General features: G+C 39.8%; 1 protein-coding gene and 1 long non-coding RNA gene across 2 annotated transcripts; both read right to left on the bottom strand.

Moving 5' to 3' along the window:
* Positions 1-759: 759 nt before the first annotated feature.
* LOC139068925 (uncharacterized) lies at positions 760-2,190 on the bottom strand. Its single transcript, XR_011520174.1, has 3 exons — positions 1,623-2,190; positions 1,437-1,513; positions 760-1,333 (listed from the first exon to the last, which is right to left on the bottom strand). It is a non-coding gene; the product is annotated as an uncharacterized lncRNA (long non-coding RNA).
* A 9,109-nt stretch (positions 2,191-11,299) lies between these two features.
* LOC129167215 (uncharacterized) lies at positions 11,300-14,133 on the bottom strand. Its single transcript, XM_070549054.1, has 8 exons — positions 14,068-14,133; positions 13,873-13,923; positions 13,708-13,767; positions 13,558-13,608; positions 13,269-13,468; positions 13,034-13,193; positions 12,850-12,906; positions 11,300-11,325 (listed from the first exon to the last, which is right to left on the bottom strand). Exons 1-8 carry the CDS (start codon positions 14,111-14,113, stop codon positions 11,300-11,302), a joined length of 651 nt encoding a protein of 216 aa, XP_070405155.1. The 5' UTR covers positions 14,114-14,133.
* Positions 14,134-16,468: the final 2,335 nt, after the last annotated feature.

Raw genomic sequence — 16,468 nt, forward strand, 5'->3', positions numbered from 1 at the left:
TCATTTTGATGACGGACAAATTTTAAGTGACAAATTAAAGGTGGGACAGCAGATTGGAATAGAATCTGAACAGCTGACAAGGTTTTGAGAAATCCAGTCTCCTGACTCGGTAAGAGCAGAGACGGGGATCCTGAAGAAAAAGCGCTGAAGTTGTGAGAGATGAGCTTTGCCTGTAATTGGGTCTTTCCCCTGGGGATTGGTAAATTTAATAAGAGTTTGTGGCAAAGTAAAAAGAGAAAAAGAGGCCTGTATAAGAAGTTGAAGTCTTTGCTGAGATCGGTTTGTCCTCGAGGAGTAACAAATTTAAGAGTGTTTGCAAAGCAGTAGTGAGGCCTGTGAGAAGACGTCTTGAGTTTGCAGTGAGAGGCTGCGTATGGCTCTCAGTGTGAGCACTAGGAGAGTGAAAAATGCAGAGCAGAGGTTTGGGAGCTCCGTGTGTGGGTGGTCAGCGCTGGATTATGTGTGAGGGCCTGATGCGGTACCAGGAAAAAATAAATAAATAAGATAAATAAGAGCTCTAAAAGTTGCAACTCGCATATGTTAAGTTCACTGCAGTGCTAAATTTAATGTTTGAAGTTACGCAAAATTCAAATTCTGCAATCCTGTTCTGATCAGTCTGAACAGAGTACCATAAGTTAATAAATAAAAGGTTTAAAGTAACATATATATATATATATATATATATATATATATATATATATATGTAGTGGCCTGGAGATTAAAAGGGAGAAAACAAGGAACACAAGGAAAGTTGTAAATGACAGCTTTATTTTAGAATATTTAGATATACATTTATTGAAAGTCAGACAGCTGCTAAACAGTAAGATCGAAACAGATCTGTAGAAAATAAATATATAAACTGTTTCTCAGAGCGCTCTCAAAAATTGCAATTCGACTTGCTCTAATGGTTGAATAAGACCTGCTTAAAAGCATAGTAAGCATTAAGTTCTGAAAATTACCAGCCGTTAAAGGAAGTCCTGTCAATTTGGTGTAAAGTAGGAAAAGTAAGTGCCAATTTGGGTCAGTTAAATTTAAATTAGGAGAAAACATAATAATAATAGTCCAACTGGAACAAAGAGATTAAGAAAAGATAAGGTAAAACAGACGTTTATGTATATAAAGAGAATAAATAAGTGACGGACTGACTTACTTTTGTTTAAAAGACTGTGACAGAGGGAGTGCTGTCTCTGTGCTTATGGGAGTGAATGGATATTAATACTGCTGCTTTGGGCTTTCACTGGACCTTCTTCTGAATGACGCAGTTTAATAGAGGGAGCTGCTGGAAAAACGGTGTGGTCCAGGCTTTGCTCGACGTTTATTTTAGTTCAAGAGACTGAAAAACAATAGAAAAAGAACTTATAGTTAGTGCGATGACAAGAAAATCTTTTAAAATATAAAAAGTTGTATGGCTGTGGTTATAAAAGGAAGTATTTTACCTGCTTATGAGCCGTGAAACTGGACTCTCTCTCTCTCTCTCTCTCTCTCTCTCTCTCTCTTTCTCTTTTTCTCCTGCCTGCACACACACACACATGGTGGAAACAAGGCTTGCTTGCTTTCTGTAACATGCAGTTTTAAGTAATTTGTGACTTTAGAAAAGATAACTTCTGGTGTTTTGGGCGTACCTTCTTAGTCCAGTCTTAATTCTTAGTCCACGGTTCGTCTCCATGAGATCCTTTCTCCTGAACGGTCGAGGGAAGAATGAGACTGAAAGTTCTGCCTGAGGGCCTGACTCCACCCACATTTACACACAAGTCCTCTGCAGTCTAAAAATAGCACAGGGAGCTGAAGCTCTGGACTGCTCAGGATCGTCTTTATGAAAACCATAAAATTAACAAATAATCAGTCAGGAAATAAAATATTTGTTAAATCTTGCTATAAAATAAAAATCCAATAATTGTCTTGCCTCAACTTTAAGAACCATTAACGTTAATGCCTGGATTTTGAGACGCTGAATAATGGAAAAACAGATAAACTAACTATTATTTCCTGTAACCTGGCTGGAAACTGTACCAGGCTGTTCTGAATTAAAAACTGGTAGTTATTTTCCCAAAATATAAAAAATAAAAATGAAAAGAGGGATCTTGCATTTTGGGTTAGATTGTACCTAATGATTAAAACCTGTGTAGAACTGATTTGATGATTAAGAAGCAAATTGTGCATAGGAAGTAGTCTAGATTTACCTTTGAGTCAATAAAGTCGACTAATTATTAGAAACCATCGTTGATTTTGATATGTAAAAGAGAAAGTTCTGTCATTTCAACCCAATCAACATATTTAAGGAAGACGTTTGCTGCGACCTGTGGCGGCATGAACTTTACTGGGTGGGCCTGTCACAACCAGCTGCAAAGAATGTTTGGGTCTGACTTCTATACAAAGGAAACCTGGAAGCCCTCACCAAAAGCTGTGACTTATAACATCGAGACGGGGGAGCACTACAAGATGGACAATGAGGCAGACGCTTATTTGCCCTGCTGCAGATGAAACAAAGGACAAAGGGGAGGAGCATGTGTGCTAACATGTGTACTTTAATCAATGACAGTGGTCATCCTGGACTTACAAAGAGAGGCTCAAAAGAGACTGTCTCCTATGGTTACACCCAGTGAAGGAGTGCTTGCTGCAGTTAGGTAATGGAAAAAGCTTTTTGGCAACAATCAGTTGACTTGGTGAAATGTCAGAATTGGGAAAATTTACTAAACTACTGCAGAACACAGTTAACTGAGGAAGTTATCCTTAAAAAATAGGATTAGTAACCTGGTCCAACTCACCATTGGATGACAATATAATCTTTATTGTAAGTATGATTTGAGATTTGGAAAACCGCAAGTGTCAAGTTTCTCTATGTTTGTTCTATAGCCTATCCTAGCTTTTTATCATAGCTTATATGATTAACAAAATTTAAATGAAATAGTGGTAAAGTAGATAACTCATTGCACAACAACTTCTCGGTATTCATCAGGTTTCTTAGTTGACTGAATGACTTTTCTATATTTCTGCAAATCGTAGGATACCCAGCTACAGCGGACATGCAGTAAAGCCTCATTTTCTTTTAAAAAAAAAGCGATTCATCAGCATCATCGCTTATTTTCAATGGTTAAGGAAACAGTGTCTATTTCTAAGTCTAGAAGAACGCTTTAGGCTTCAACAGTTTTTTCTCCTTAACCACCAGTTTTGAAGTCCGTTTGAGAGTACATCATCAATAAATTGAGTAAAAACAACAATTAAATTAATAATTAGGCATTTAGCTGACTAAATGATTCATGGTACATCTCATCCGAGACAACAGTGTTGGTTTAGCTCCTTTGAGTTTTCCAACAGATCTAGCCAAACCTGATCCTATATTTTTCTACCAGCTGTAAGTTCTAACGTAGAAAATAATGTTACAAAATATTGAATAATTGTACCTCTCATTTGTTAATAATTATGTTCACATTTTCTCATTTTGTGAAATCTTTAACATAACATTTTTAATTGGCCTTTTGCGGGAATGGCGTTGCGAGAACATTTGGATTTGGCTACAGCCGAAAATTGGCTAAACTGAAATTTTGGTTTGACTTAAATTAGGTGTCACTGAAGGTAAACAAAGCTATATTCATGCTACATGGGAATTGGAGGAAAATAGATGTGGATGTGTCGGTGAGATGAAAACAAAAATACAAAATAAAAATAAAACAATATCACAGTAAAAAGAGTGTAGGGAAAAATTATTAAAAGAAATTAAACTGGGAAAATAAGCCTTTTTAGGGACTAATGCGTGGCTATGAGCTCTGCTGGCAACCCCACATGAAATATGTAAAGACATAGATTAATTAAAATTGTAGAAGGGAGGAGAAAGGCGTGAGGCATTTTAAGTCTGAAAGCATTATATACATTATACTGTTCACAAACACTGTCGTTACTGTTTATTGTGTGAAAGTGTAGGGAAACACCCATAAAATCACTCTACATTCATCAGGTACATTACAAAAGAGCCTCAACAATGTTAGTCATGCTGGATACTGAGAACATAACAATAATCTGTCTCCTTAGTTTGGTTGGGTGAAAGGGAAAGAGGTGTTTAGGTGTCTGATCTTTTATAGGAACCAGTGCATCACAAGAGGTAAGGCGACAATTGGCTGGAAAAAGTCTTAAAGTTTATCATCACAGGATGGCATGATAAATAAATAAATAAAATAAATAAATAAAAGAAAAGAGAAAAAGGAAAATTAATTAATTGAAACGTAATAGCAATAAAACGTTAAATTTATCTAAATCTGTCATGAAATCACTGCGATTGGAAAAAGGAGTAGGTAAAAAGAGGATAGGGGAGTATTTCTTAGCACAAATCACGTTATTGATTTAGCAATGCAGCTTAATTTCAGATGCTTTAAGGATGATACTAACTTGTGTTATAGATGGAGAAGTAGCACAGAAATACACTTCTAAGTGAGGAAATAAGGAAAACTGCTGATGACCAATGCCATATACAAACAAACCTGTAACTGCAGTTTCGTTATTTATGAATTAACCTTAAGTAGTGAATTAATTCTTAGGATTTCTTGTGCTAGTGAGGTTCTTAAAGGAAACAGGAATGAAAATAAGAAAGAAGGTAAGAAAGAAAGGTAGTTTTGGCTCCTACAGATTATGAATTCAAATCTGGTTAGGGAATAATATTTGCTCGTCACGTTTTCTGCCTTGAGGTGCATAATTGGGGTGAATAGTAAGGGACATTGGAAAACCTGAAATTATTTTGTTGAATTAATGGTAAAGTGGTTGGCCTAATTTCTAATTGGAGAGATCACACCGTAATATGAGTTCAGAACAGTAGTGATGGGAAGGTTTGTTGGATTAATTTGATCACACGCTTTAGGTCTTATTTTTTCTTTCCACTGATTTAGTGTTCGGGTAAGTGGCTCATTTAAACTAAGCGGAGACACAGACTGGAGAGAATAAGTAGTTTAGTTTAGTTGTGCGTGTCCCGCTCTTGCATTTTGAGCACTTTCCAGAAATAATCTAGGTGTTTAAGAAGTGGAAGGAAACTCTCTATGTAGCCTACTTAAATGAGGAATTTCAAACTTTCGCTTGGGTCTGACATTTGCTTGGTGTGTGGGGGCACAGAGACGTGTATGGACCGTGTGCTTGACTGTGTTTGTTTTGTTTGTTTGTTTATTTATTTATATGGGCGTGGCCGAGCCTTGAGAAACATCAATGAAGCCATTGGACTATTCTGAGTAAATTAACCAATTCAAATTCAGGATCCTGAAACAATTTGGTTATAATCTCTAATTGATGAAGACCATCTTAAGAATCCATTGCACAAGGCATCGTCAGTGTTACTGGAACTGTTTAAAAAAAAACATGCATGGTTGTATATTTTAGTTGAATCATTTATACTCATTGAATTATTGTTGTTTGCTTTATGTTTTAATTTCTTTGCAATTTTTTTCTCTGTGACACAGGTGGAGATGCTGGTGGCAAAGTGGATCCCACTCATTTTTTCTCCCACACACATTCTTGCTCTCTCTCTCTGTGTGTATGTGCATGTGTATGTGTTTGTGTGTCCGTGTGTGTCCATGTCATGATGTCACTGTACCTTTAATTGCGCTTGCTGTTTGTAACTGTATGTGTCTGTTGGTGAAGGTATCAGAGGCTAGGGTCAGTAAGAGATAGGACATTTTTGTGCATAACCATTAATCCCTAGGCGATCGGCTCGGGGGATGTCTGGTCCGGCCGGAGTGCAAGCCTTCCTGGTGTTGCACGGTGACCAAGGGTGAGGATGGAAAAAGATGAAGATTGGACTCTCATGGACTCACGTCGATACCTGAGATGAAGGCTAAAGGATAGTGTCGCTTCTCACCTTACTGGGACTAGATTAACTAACTTAAGAAGACGTTTGCTGAGTTTTGTGACGGTTCTTGTTTTGAATGCTGCTAGGAACCATCCCTGATTAATTACAATGGGGTTTCTGCTGGAGGAGGTGAAGAGGATAACCAATGGACAAGCATAACAAGAGGAAAAAGACATCACCACAATGTATCATCATTTTATAGGCCATCTGACGACCGCGACACCAATAGAGGAATTGTTCACAATGAAAGATGAGTAAAATGCAACTACTCTACACCCTAGACTGGTTTCCATACCTGCATTCACGTCATTATAATCACATCTGTAGATGCAAGGACTTGACTAGTCTCACTAACCATACAATGATGGTGTCACTTAGCTGATGTCTAATTACTTTTGTTCCAGTTTTACAACTTTGATTGTTTTATTTGTCCGAGGGGAGGTTATAGGTTTAAGGTGTACGTAAAGCTTTTGCGTGGGCCGGAGGGGCCAGGCAGATCTGAGGTAATAAAGAGATAAATCCTAACAGAATATAGCATGTGTGTATTCCTGGTAAACTACCAATAATGAGCCCAGAACTGACATGTTTCTGGATAAGTGCTTAGAGCACATTAATGACAATGTTATAGATCATAATGCTGCGGATTAATTCCTCGTATGCCGGGGATTCAGAACTACTGTTGATAGGCGACTCAACATATGAGTTTACCATATATTCTTAGGTTTCACATCATTTTTGTTCCCGTTTGTGTCTAAGTTCTTTAACTTAGTGTGATAACATAACCATGACTGTTAGTACTCCATTTCAGGTGCGACAGATCTTCTGGTGGGTGCTGGATGTCACGTTTTGACTAGTGTTTTCTTATAGTGATGGGCTAGCCTGTGTTCATTTTTGAGGGTGTGTGGATGTTGCATGACGGGTTTTGAATGTGGCTTCGAAGGTTGAGGAACAGATTAGGTGATTCTGATTGAGTTTAGGTCGAATTGGCTGGATGACTTTTAAATTTTGGTTTAAGGACTTATTTCTGGTCGTTTTACCAAGCGGCCATTTACATTGCTCCTAGTTACCAAGACAATCAGGTGAGTTTTGCTTTTACCATTAGCCCGTAAATGTTTGAGTGAATCATTGCATGCCATACTGGCAATAGCTCTTTAATGTAGGAAAGAGAGTAGTGTGAATGTGGGGATGGATGCTTTGTCTATGGGTCTAATATTTAGGAAGTTTTTGTGTTAATAGGTTTATAGGCAATTGGCGTGCTAATTCAAGTTAATTCTTGTTGACATGTTGTGTTTTGCTCGCTGTGGGGAGGATGGAGTCGGCACCACCACGCTGCACGAAGATGGACAAAGGGAGGACTGAGCCAAGGACTTATGCCTTTGCTTTGCTGACAAATAAAGGACACTTGTCCACATAAAGCCCTCCTACAGCAGAAGGCCTCCAACGCCGACATGGATGCTGAACTTGTATTTTCCGTTTTATTCTTTTGAATGAAGTTTTCAACCGGACTTATTACTGTTTCATTATGTAAAGCTAATTGTTCATTATTCATCATATTTGTCACCTGTTTATCTGCATGTGCTTTTGTTGATCTGTGTGTTTTTTCTTTTGATCACTGATGAGGATATGTGTCACCAATGTACTCGCATGCCCGCTCTGTGCCGTGGTTTTCGTCCCGGGGTCGGGGAGGACATGGAGGAATTTTCCCTGTTAAAGTACAGCGGACAGGGTTTTTCGCCTCCATACGGAGTGCGCATGGACATAAATTTTGGGGGGGGACAGGGGGGAAATGTCCCCCCCACTTTTTCCAAAGTCAAGTTTTGACCCCTGCAATTTTTACCATCCAAAAACAATATTACGCTATATTAAATTGACACTGGTTGAGCTCTAGGACCAAGCGGAAAACAACCGTTTGTGTTGAAGCCGGTTTCCCATCAGAGCATACTGTCAAGACCCCCCCCACCCCCCCCCCACCCCCCACCCACCCCCGTGTCCCCCCCACTTCTAAAGTGAAAATTACGTTCTTGGGAGTGCGCATGCAATACATTCGTGAAGTAATGGGTTCAGTTAATGCTAAAGTCATGTTTCATGTATTGTTTCATAGTTTTTCATTGTCTCAGCTGTGAACTCATCGGTTGTTTTTCAGTTTCTTAATCATTGTTCATTACATATACATGTTAACGTTGCTGTGTTAGTCTGGAACATCATCTCGTGTTTTGGTATGGGTTCTCCTTTATGCATTTATGATTCAAGGTCATTTATGCCCTTTTGTCTCTATCTTCGGTCATATTGTTACATTATCATTATTTGTTGCTCATTTGTTCTGTTACTTAGTTAAGCATTCATTTACTGGTATACCCTTCCTTGCTAATTTGTTTACGATAGTAATGTGTGGTGGACAAGTCCACCAAAGGGAGGACTGTTGGCGCCAAAAAGGTCAAGAGGTCATCTACAAAATGTATTGAGTTAAAGCTGAGTTCTTAGGTTGAAAGTGTTTTCTGGCTTGAGTTCGTGTGTTGTTCCAACATCAGCTCCGAAGGAATTTCCTGTTTTGGTCTCTGCCTGCTTCCAGTAAAAGCTGGACCTTATCTGATGTGCTAAGTACTTGAGGTGATTCCAAAATGTTGCTGTGTCCCAGCCAGAAGTCTCCACTCACAGTTTCCACAGAGAGATGTGCTACCAAATATGGTCTGGGTCTCACCTGTTGACTATCGAATGTTCAAAGGCTGTAAGCTATAAAAAAGGGAACCACTCTTTTGTCTGTTGTCTTTCGGCTGTCCTGTGCTATGAGAGGATAAATAAAAGACCACGCTGTCTCGGCTGAAAACTCTCTCCGACTCTTTTCTTTAAGAATAACAGATAATGCCCACAGTCTGAAGTGTGAACGATAGCAAACCGGAAGCCAGTGCAGGGAGGCCAGAACCGGACTGATGTGGTCCCGTTTCCTGGTCCCAGTCAGGAACCTGGCTGCGCTGTTCTGCACAACCTGTAGACGCAGTGATGACTGACACAACCCTGCTTAGAGAGAGCTGCAGTAATCAAGCCTAGAAATTACAAAAGCATGGAGTACCCGCTCCAGGTGGGCTCTTGACAGCATGGGCTTGATTTTTGCAAGGCGTCTCATGTGAAAGAAACTGGATCGGATCACAGAGTTGATGTGAGCATCAAATTTAAGTCCAGCATCAAGTTTCACCCCAAACTGGTCACAACTGGTTTTGAGTATGGAGAAAGAGGCCCAAGATCAACATGACGATCCACATTCCTGCTATTGGGGTGAAAAACAATGAGCTCTGTCTTTCCCTCATTCAGATGCAGAACGTTGGCCATTAGCCAAGACTTCACCTCGTTAACAGGACACAAAGGACTGGATAGAGTGACCTTTCTCCTGACACAATGGAGAGTAAATCTGGCAATCGTCAGCATACAGATGGAATGATAGGCCATGTTTACGAAAGATTGACCCCAGAGGTAGCAGATAAATGGCAAACAAAAGAGGACCAAGGATCAATCCCTGTGGGACCCCCCAGCAGAGCCCCTCCCAAGAAGAAAAAACATCACCCAGTTTAACGCAGAATGTCCTGTTGTGGAGATACGATCTAAACCAATCCAGAGCTGACCCTTTGATCCCAACCCATCGTTCCAAGCGATCGAGTAGAATCGCGTGGTCAACTGTGTCGAAGGCTGCTGTCAGGTCTAACAACAGAAGCACCACAGATGTTCCCTGATCTAGTGATTGCCCATCCAGCAATTCCACAGTGAAGTTGCTTCCCCTTCTCCCAGTCAGCTTGGAAACAGCAGCACAGGTCTGAAGTGTGTATTCGAAAGCATCTTTACTGATTCCAAATGTCAAAGAATGAAATCCGGGCCAGAGACCTGTTGCTTTTATCATCCAGGATGGCATAAGCTCTGAGTTTTTTTAAATCAGGATAGCCCTGTGGATAAACATGAACTAGGTAGATCTTAGCACATCAGTATCCTCCAAACTCATTCCCACAAACTTGTGTGCATGTCGAAGTAGTGGATGGTGAGTTTAAGTTTTGGTCCAGCCGTGATTGGAGGTGAGTTCTATCTGGAGAAATTGTCCATGTGGCCAGGCTAGGATGCGGAGCTGCAACGTGTGAGTCAACATCACATTCTGTGCATGGATAAATACCCAAGTTGGTATCCACACAAGGTGTCAACACAGTAGTGGGGTTTCTATAATATTTAGAGAAGAGAAAACAGCTCTCCCAGCAACATCATTTCCCAGTAGAACAACAACTCCTGCTACCCTACTAACACAGGTCCGTTGCAACAACGTAGTCGCAACGTATTTTCTGACACCTTGTGATGTTGCAGGAACGTCGCATGTTACGTAGTAGCGACTTCCAAAGTGAAATTCCGCTACGACGTCAGAACGTCTCATAGGACGTTGCTGGAACGTTGTCGCGACATATCCACAACTTTACTGCAATGTTGTGACAACATCGCTATTATAACGTTGTGACAACGTACCAACTAAATGTTTGTGGTACGTTGCAGAGACGTTTTCATGTTAACTTTTTTTTTGTCACCTTTATTCATTATTTACCACAGGAAATTATATTGCAAAACTAATGGTAGATTAACAGCAAAAACGACCAGAATGGAAAAACAAATGTATAAAAACCTTAAAAACAAGTAATATAGGACAGTGGTGTCTTGATTTCATTTAAAAGCTCTACTGCATATGTTTAGTATGCATGTTTTCGTTTTGGTACCGCTGGAGGAGATAATGCAAAGAAGGATTCTACAGAGAATCAAGAAAATTATGGACAACCCTGAGCATTCTCTTCACAAGACTTGAGGATCCTTCCTGCCAACAGCCATTGTAACATACAACAACTCTTTGATGACTTTATTATTATTATTATTATTATTATTATTATTATTCTGAGCTACTACAGCAATCAATTTCCCTCTGGGATTAATAAAGTATTTTTTAATTGAATTGTATAGTAGGCAGCAGGATCAGATGTAATTTCACAGGATGGACAATAAACTGACTTTTCAGCTTTTTATTACATAAAGATTTGACATTTGCATACACAATTTAAACAAAACATTTTATAGCGCCTCTCAAAATAAAAATCACAAGGCGCTTAAAAAAATGATCAAAAATATATATATAAAAATAGAAAAAATAGAAAAAGCAAAAATTGTGAACAAAAACAGAGAAAAATAAAAATAAAACAGAAAGGGTGCAGGTTCACTTAGTCCTCCTCAGAAGAATGGGCCTCCATTTGTGTGGCACGATGCTGTGCTTCAGCCTGAAGGGAAAAAAAAAGGAGGTACAAATTAGTGAGCAATTGGCACATAAATGTCTCCAACAAGCTTTCAGTCATAAATCAGTTACCTCTCTTCTGACTTTCTGGGGAGCATGCTTAAGGACTTCCATTATTTGCACCTCTACAGGTGCTGGCCAGTAAATTAGAATATCATCAAAAGGTTGAAAATATTTCAGTAATTCCATTCAAAACGTGAAACTTGTACATTATATTCATGCAATGCACACAGACCAATGTATTTCCGATGTTTATTACGTTTAATTTTGATATTTATAGGTGACAACCAATGAAAACATCAAATCTGGTATCTCAGAAAATTAGAATATTCTAAAGGCCAATGAAAAAATGTTTGTTTCTCTAATGTTGGCCAACTGAAAAGAATGAACATGAAAAGAATGTGCATGTATAGCACTCAATACTTAGTCGGGGCTCCTTTTGCCTCAATAACTGCAGTAATGCGGCGTGGCATGGACTCGATCAGTCTGTGGCACTGCTCAGGTGTTATGAGAGCCCAGGTTGCTCTGATAGTCGTCTTCAGCTCCTCTGCATTGTTGGGTCTAGCGCATTGCATCCTCCGCTTCACAATACCCCATAGATTTTCTATGGGGTTAAGGTCAGGCGAGTTTGCTGGCCAATCAAGGACAGGGATACCATGGTCCTTGAACCAGGTGCTGGTGGTTTTGGCACTGTGTGCAGGTGCCAAGTCCTGTTGAAAGGTGAAGTCTGCATCCCCATAAAGTTGGTCAGCAGCAGGAAGCATGAAGTGCTCTAAAACTTCCTGGTAGACGGCTGCATTGACCCCGGACCTCAGGAAACAGAGTGGGCCAACACTGGCAGATGACATGGCACCCCACACCATCACTGACGGTGGAAACTTTACACTGGACCTCATGCAACGTGGATTCTGTGCTTCTCCGCTCTTCCTCCAGACTCTGGGTCCTTGATTTCCAAAGGAAATGCAGAACTTGCTTTCATCAGAAAACATAACTTTGGACCACTCAGCATCAGTCCAGTCCTTTTTGTCCTTGGCCCAGGCGAGACGCTTCTTGCGCTGTTTCTTGTTCAAGAGTGGCTTGACACACGGAATGCGACACCTGAATCCCATGTCTTTCATGAGTCTCCTCGTGGTGGTTCTTGAAGCGCTGACTCCAGCTGCAGTCCACTCTTTGTGGATCTCCCCCACATTTTTGAATGGGTTTGTCGTCACAATTCTCTGCAGGGTGCGGTTATCCCTAGAGCTTGTACACTTTTTTCTACCACATTTTTTCCGTCCCTTCGCCTGTCTGTTAATGTGCTTGGACACAGAGCTCTGCGAACAGCCAGCTTCTTTAGCAATCACCTTTTGTGTCTTGCCCTCCTTGTGCAAGGTGTCAATGATTGTCTTTTGGACAGCTGTTAAGTCAGAAGTCTTCCCCATGATTGTGGTGCCTTCAAAACAAGACTGAGGGACCTTTTAAAGGCCTTTGCAGGTGTTTTGAGTAAATCAGCTGATTAGAGTGGCAGCAGGTGTCTTCTATATTCAGCCTTTTCAGAATATTCTAATTTTTTGAGATACCGAATTTGGAGTTTTCATTAGTTGTCACTTATGAATATCAAATTTAAATGTAATGAACATTGGAAATACATTGGTCTGTGTGCATTGCATGAATATAATGTACAAGTTTCACGTTTTGAATGGAATTACTGAAATATTTTCAACCTTTTGATGATATTCTAATTTACTGGCCAGCACCTGTATGTCCTTATCTGTGGAGTCTGGAAGCGAGGTCTTCACAGCACCTGGGAACAGACAGGTGATATACAGGAAACCTTAAGATTACTGAAACTGTTTTCAGTTGTGACAGACAGCTGTAAAAAGATTTAATTAAATTCTATAAAACAAGTCCAGTAAAAAGCATCAACTCACGTTTGATCAGCCTAAATATTTTAAGGTTACACAGCTTGGCTTTCTGCTTCTTCCCATCCAGGCTGTATCCACACCAAACAGCATTGCTGGCGACAGCCAGCATGGTCCTTCTGGTATTTTCTCCCAGCTTCCGTCCTCCAATGAGGCTTAGAAAACGGACCTTATAAATTGTACAAAGTTGATCAAATAAAATATCAGATTTCATTAAAACCATTTTCTATAATTGTTTACTTACAGCTTGCTGGAAATATGCCTTGTCCTGCAAGTTATTTTCAAGCAAGGTAAAGTCCTCCGCATCTTTACAAGGCTCCAGGCGCAGATCATCTTGAGTTTGGCTCTCAGAATGCCGAGAAGCCACATTATGGAGCAGCTTCTCCATGGAGTGCATTTTCCCCTCCATCATGTTCACTTTGATCAGCAGTGACTTGCAGATATCTTGGACAAAAGAAGAATCATAAATTACAACACAAATAACAGATTTAACTTATAAGTGGACCTTTTAAAAAGGGGAAACTCAATCTCACCTGTGATTGCAGCATTATTCCTTAAAGCATCAGCGATGCCTGCTGCTTGATCTGAAATGATAAAATGATAAGTTCTCCAAAAAAAAAAATCTACCAAAACATTTTAATACACTACTCTAGGTTTTGGTAGAGGTATTTTAAGTTACTTGCCTTCAGTGGCTTTTTGCCTTGGGGTGACCCTTTGCCTTGGTGTACTTGTGGCCATTAAATCTATGAGTTGACAAAACCCATTTTAACAGTAGTAGTGCAAAGTTTTAAAAGGCAAATATACAAATCAGTTGACATTTTAGTTACAGCAGAAGATAAAATGTGTACCTTCACCGTTGAAGGACTCAGCTGGCAGTGTTGTCCTCTTCGAAACAGGAACTGAAGGGGGCAAAACATATCAAAACTATAAATTAAACAAATAAATTTGACAGCAGTCTAAAGTAGCTGGTGGGCAGTCTAGAGGACAAATTGAAGTATGGCCTGAATAAATTAGATAAACATAAAGGAAAATAATATACACACCATCTCTGCTGGATGGTTCTATCGGCAACAGCATTCTCTTTGCCATGGGAACTGCAAAAAAAATAAATAAATAAAAACATTATTGGGCTAGAAAATTACTATGGAGCTCTGCACCCCACAAAATAAAATTAGATTTAGTTAAAAACACAAGTTCTAGCAGTAGAACATCGGCTCAAAACTAACCTCTCGTTCTCTCAGTAGAGCATGGACCTGAAAGCAAACATATGTTTTTTTTTTTTTTTTTTGCAATTTTATATTATTAAAAAGAATATACAACATGTTTATGACAGAAACATTACCTGCTTCATCATCAGAGCTGGACAGGTACCGCTTATTGTTCTTAACTTTTCGTTTGGTCACCTCTCTCTCACTCTCGGCTTGGGAATCTTCCAGGTACTGCCTGGCAAGACGCTTGGCTTCTTCATATTCCTCTTAATAAGCATAACAGTCAGTTCATATGAAAAGTTTCAAAGGAAACCATTTAAATTTCATGGCCAAGTAGTAGTTGCAGTACCTGTTTGGCGCTGAAATAGCCTTACTCTATGTTGAGTCCAATCAGGAGATGGATGTTCCAAATTTCGGATCCTGAATGTGGTTTTGTTTGCTGTCCAGTAACAATAATGCACCTAAGATTTTGGAAAAGAGATTCGTTTTCAACCAAGTTTACACAGACACATAGCCACAGGAATTTCTGCATAAACTGCATGTTCATAAAACAACAAACTCACCCCATTGTTTAAGACAACCCAACTGCTGGGAACAGCTTCAACTGTGTTGTCTTCCAAAAATTCAACAATGACAAACATGCTGTTAAGAAAAAGAAATGCAAAACATCGGGTTACTCAATTGATAATTCAAGACCAAGCATTGGAAACGGTAAAAAAATATGGTACCAAACTCACTTATTTATTTTTATTCCAACTTCAAATGGGCACGAGGCAAGGCAGTTAAAACAAGTTGCCAGTCTATCTCACACGCACACGTGCACACACACACACAAATCAAGGGTGTCTATGTAGATTTTACATCTACATAGAATGAAGGACTCCCATGAACACAACATTTCCTCCATTCTTTTCTATCCTTATTGCTCTTTTGCTGAGGTCTGGGACTGGGACTTTTTCTATGCAAGAATTCTGTTTCTTGAACTGATAGACATCAACCAAGAAAGATTGGCATGGTACTGTGAAAAGAGGCACTGGATTCTTGTACACACGACAGGGTGCCAAGTTATCGTCCAAGATTTCAAGTAGCTCAGTACATTTTCTGTTCTCCAAAATGTAAGAATTGTCTCGCTTCAAGGTTGTCCTCCATTTTGCTTTTGTGGGTGGTCCAGTACATTGTCTTTCTGACAGTCTTTTTGCTACTTGAGCAAGGGGATTCTTCCCTGATCGCACCAGACGTTTTAACCCATGAAGGTAATTTTCAAATGGAAATGCACTGCAGTTGTCAAGACTGTTGAACTTGGTTGCATCCTCGGCCATGTGAAGCAATGAGTGAACATTGTACACCATGAATTCATCGCCATAAAGAATCCTTGCTTCATTCACAAAATACCTCAAAAGATCGTGGGCATATGCACCTTGAGTCATCACAAGTTCTGGGCATACAAGAATATTCATTGCCACACTAAAGATAACAAAATGTTCATACAGCTCAGATCTCAGAATGCCTTTCAGTGCAAGTTTCCCTGTATATAACATGAACTGGCGAAACTCTGTGGCCTTCCATCTCTCCAAGAGGCGGAGACTTCGAGGCGATCTTGCAAAATCTGAAGGAATGCTGTCTTTTAGGGCAAGTATACGCCCACTAACCTGGGACTGCTGTTGTGCAGACATCCTCACAGCTCTTGATCCAGTCTTAGTCCACTGCAGCAACAATTTCTTTGTCACGCCAAGACATGCTTGATGCATGTAATCAACTGGAAATGAAGTGATCATGTTTAAGGGAAGATCTGTAAGAGGCGTTTCCCCTAAATGATGATGAGGTTGCAATTTATTTCTGAATGATTCATCAGTCCGTGGGCTTACACCATCAACTTTGAGATAAGCCACTTTTCCAACCCAATACCCTTTCTGCTCACATTTTCCACAGCCAAAGTATCCACTGCACAGCTTTACATTCTTAATAAAAGAAGCAGCTGGTGCATCACACACAAAGCATTTCACCTGGATTTTGATATTTGAGCCACAAAATGAAAGACCATTAAACATCAGATGTTGGAGTTCATCAACCAAATCTTGGAGAAAGTCTAGGTTTGCTGGCTTGCTTTCACCACAAGTTAAAACAACTGGGAAGATTGACACTGGGTCTAGGTCCACAGCACAAAGAACAGGCCACATGGTAGTGCCAGAACTCTTAAACAATGGCAGACCATCAACATTAAAAGACAAATTAAGTG

The sequence above is a fragment of the Nothobranchius furzeri genome, chromosome 3 (assembly GCF_043380555.1).
Source record: "Nothobranchius furzeri strain GRZ-AD chromosome 3, NfurGRZ-RIMD1, whole genome shotgun sequence".
NCBI classification, from domain to species: Eukaryota; Metazoa; Chordata; class Actinopteri; order Cyprinodontiformes; family Nothobranchiidae; genus Nothobranchius; species Nothobranchius furzeri.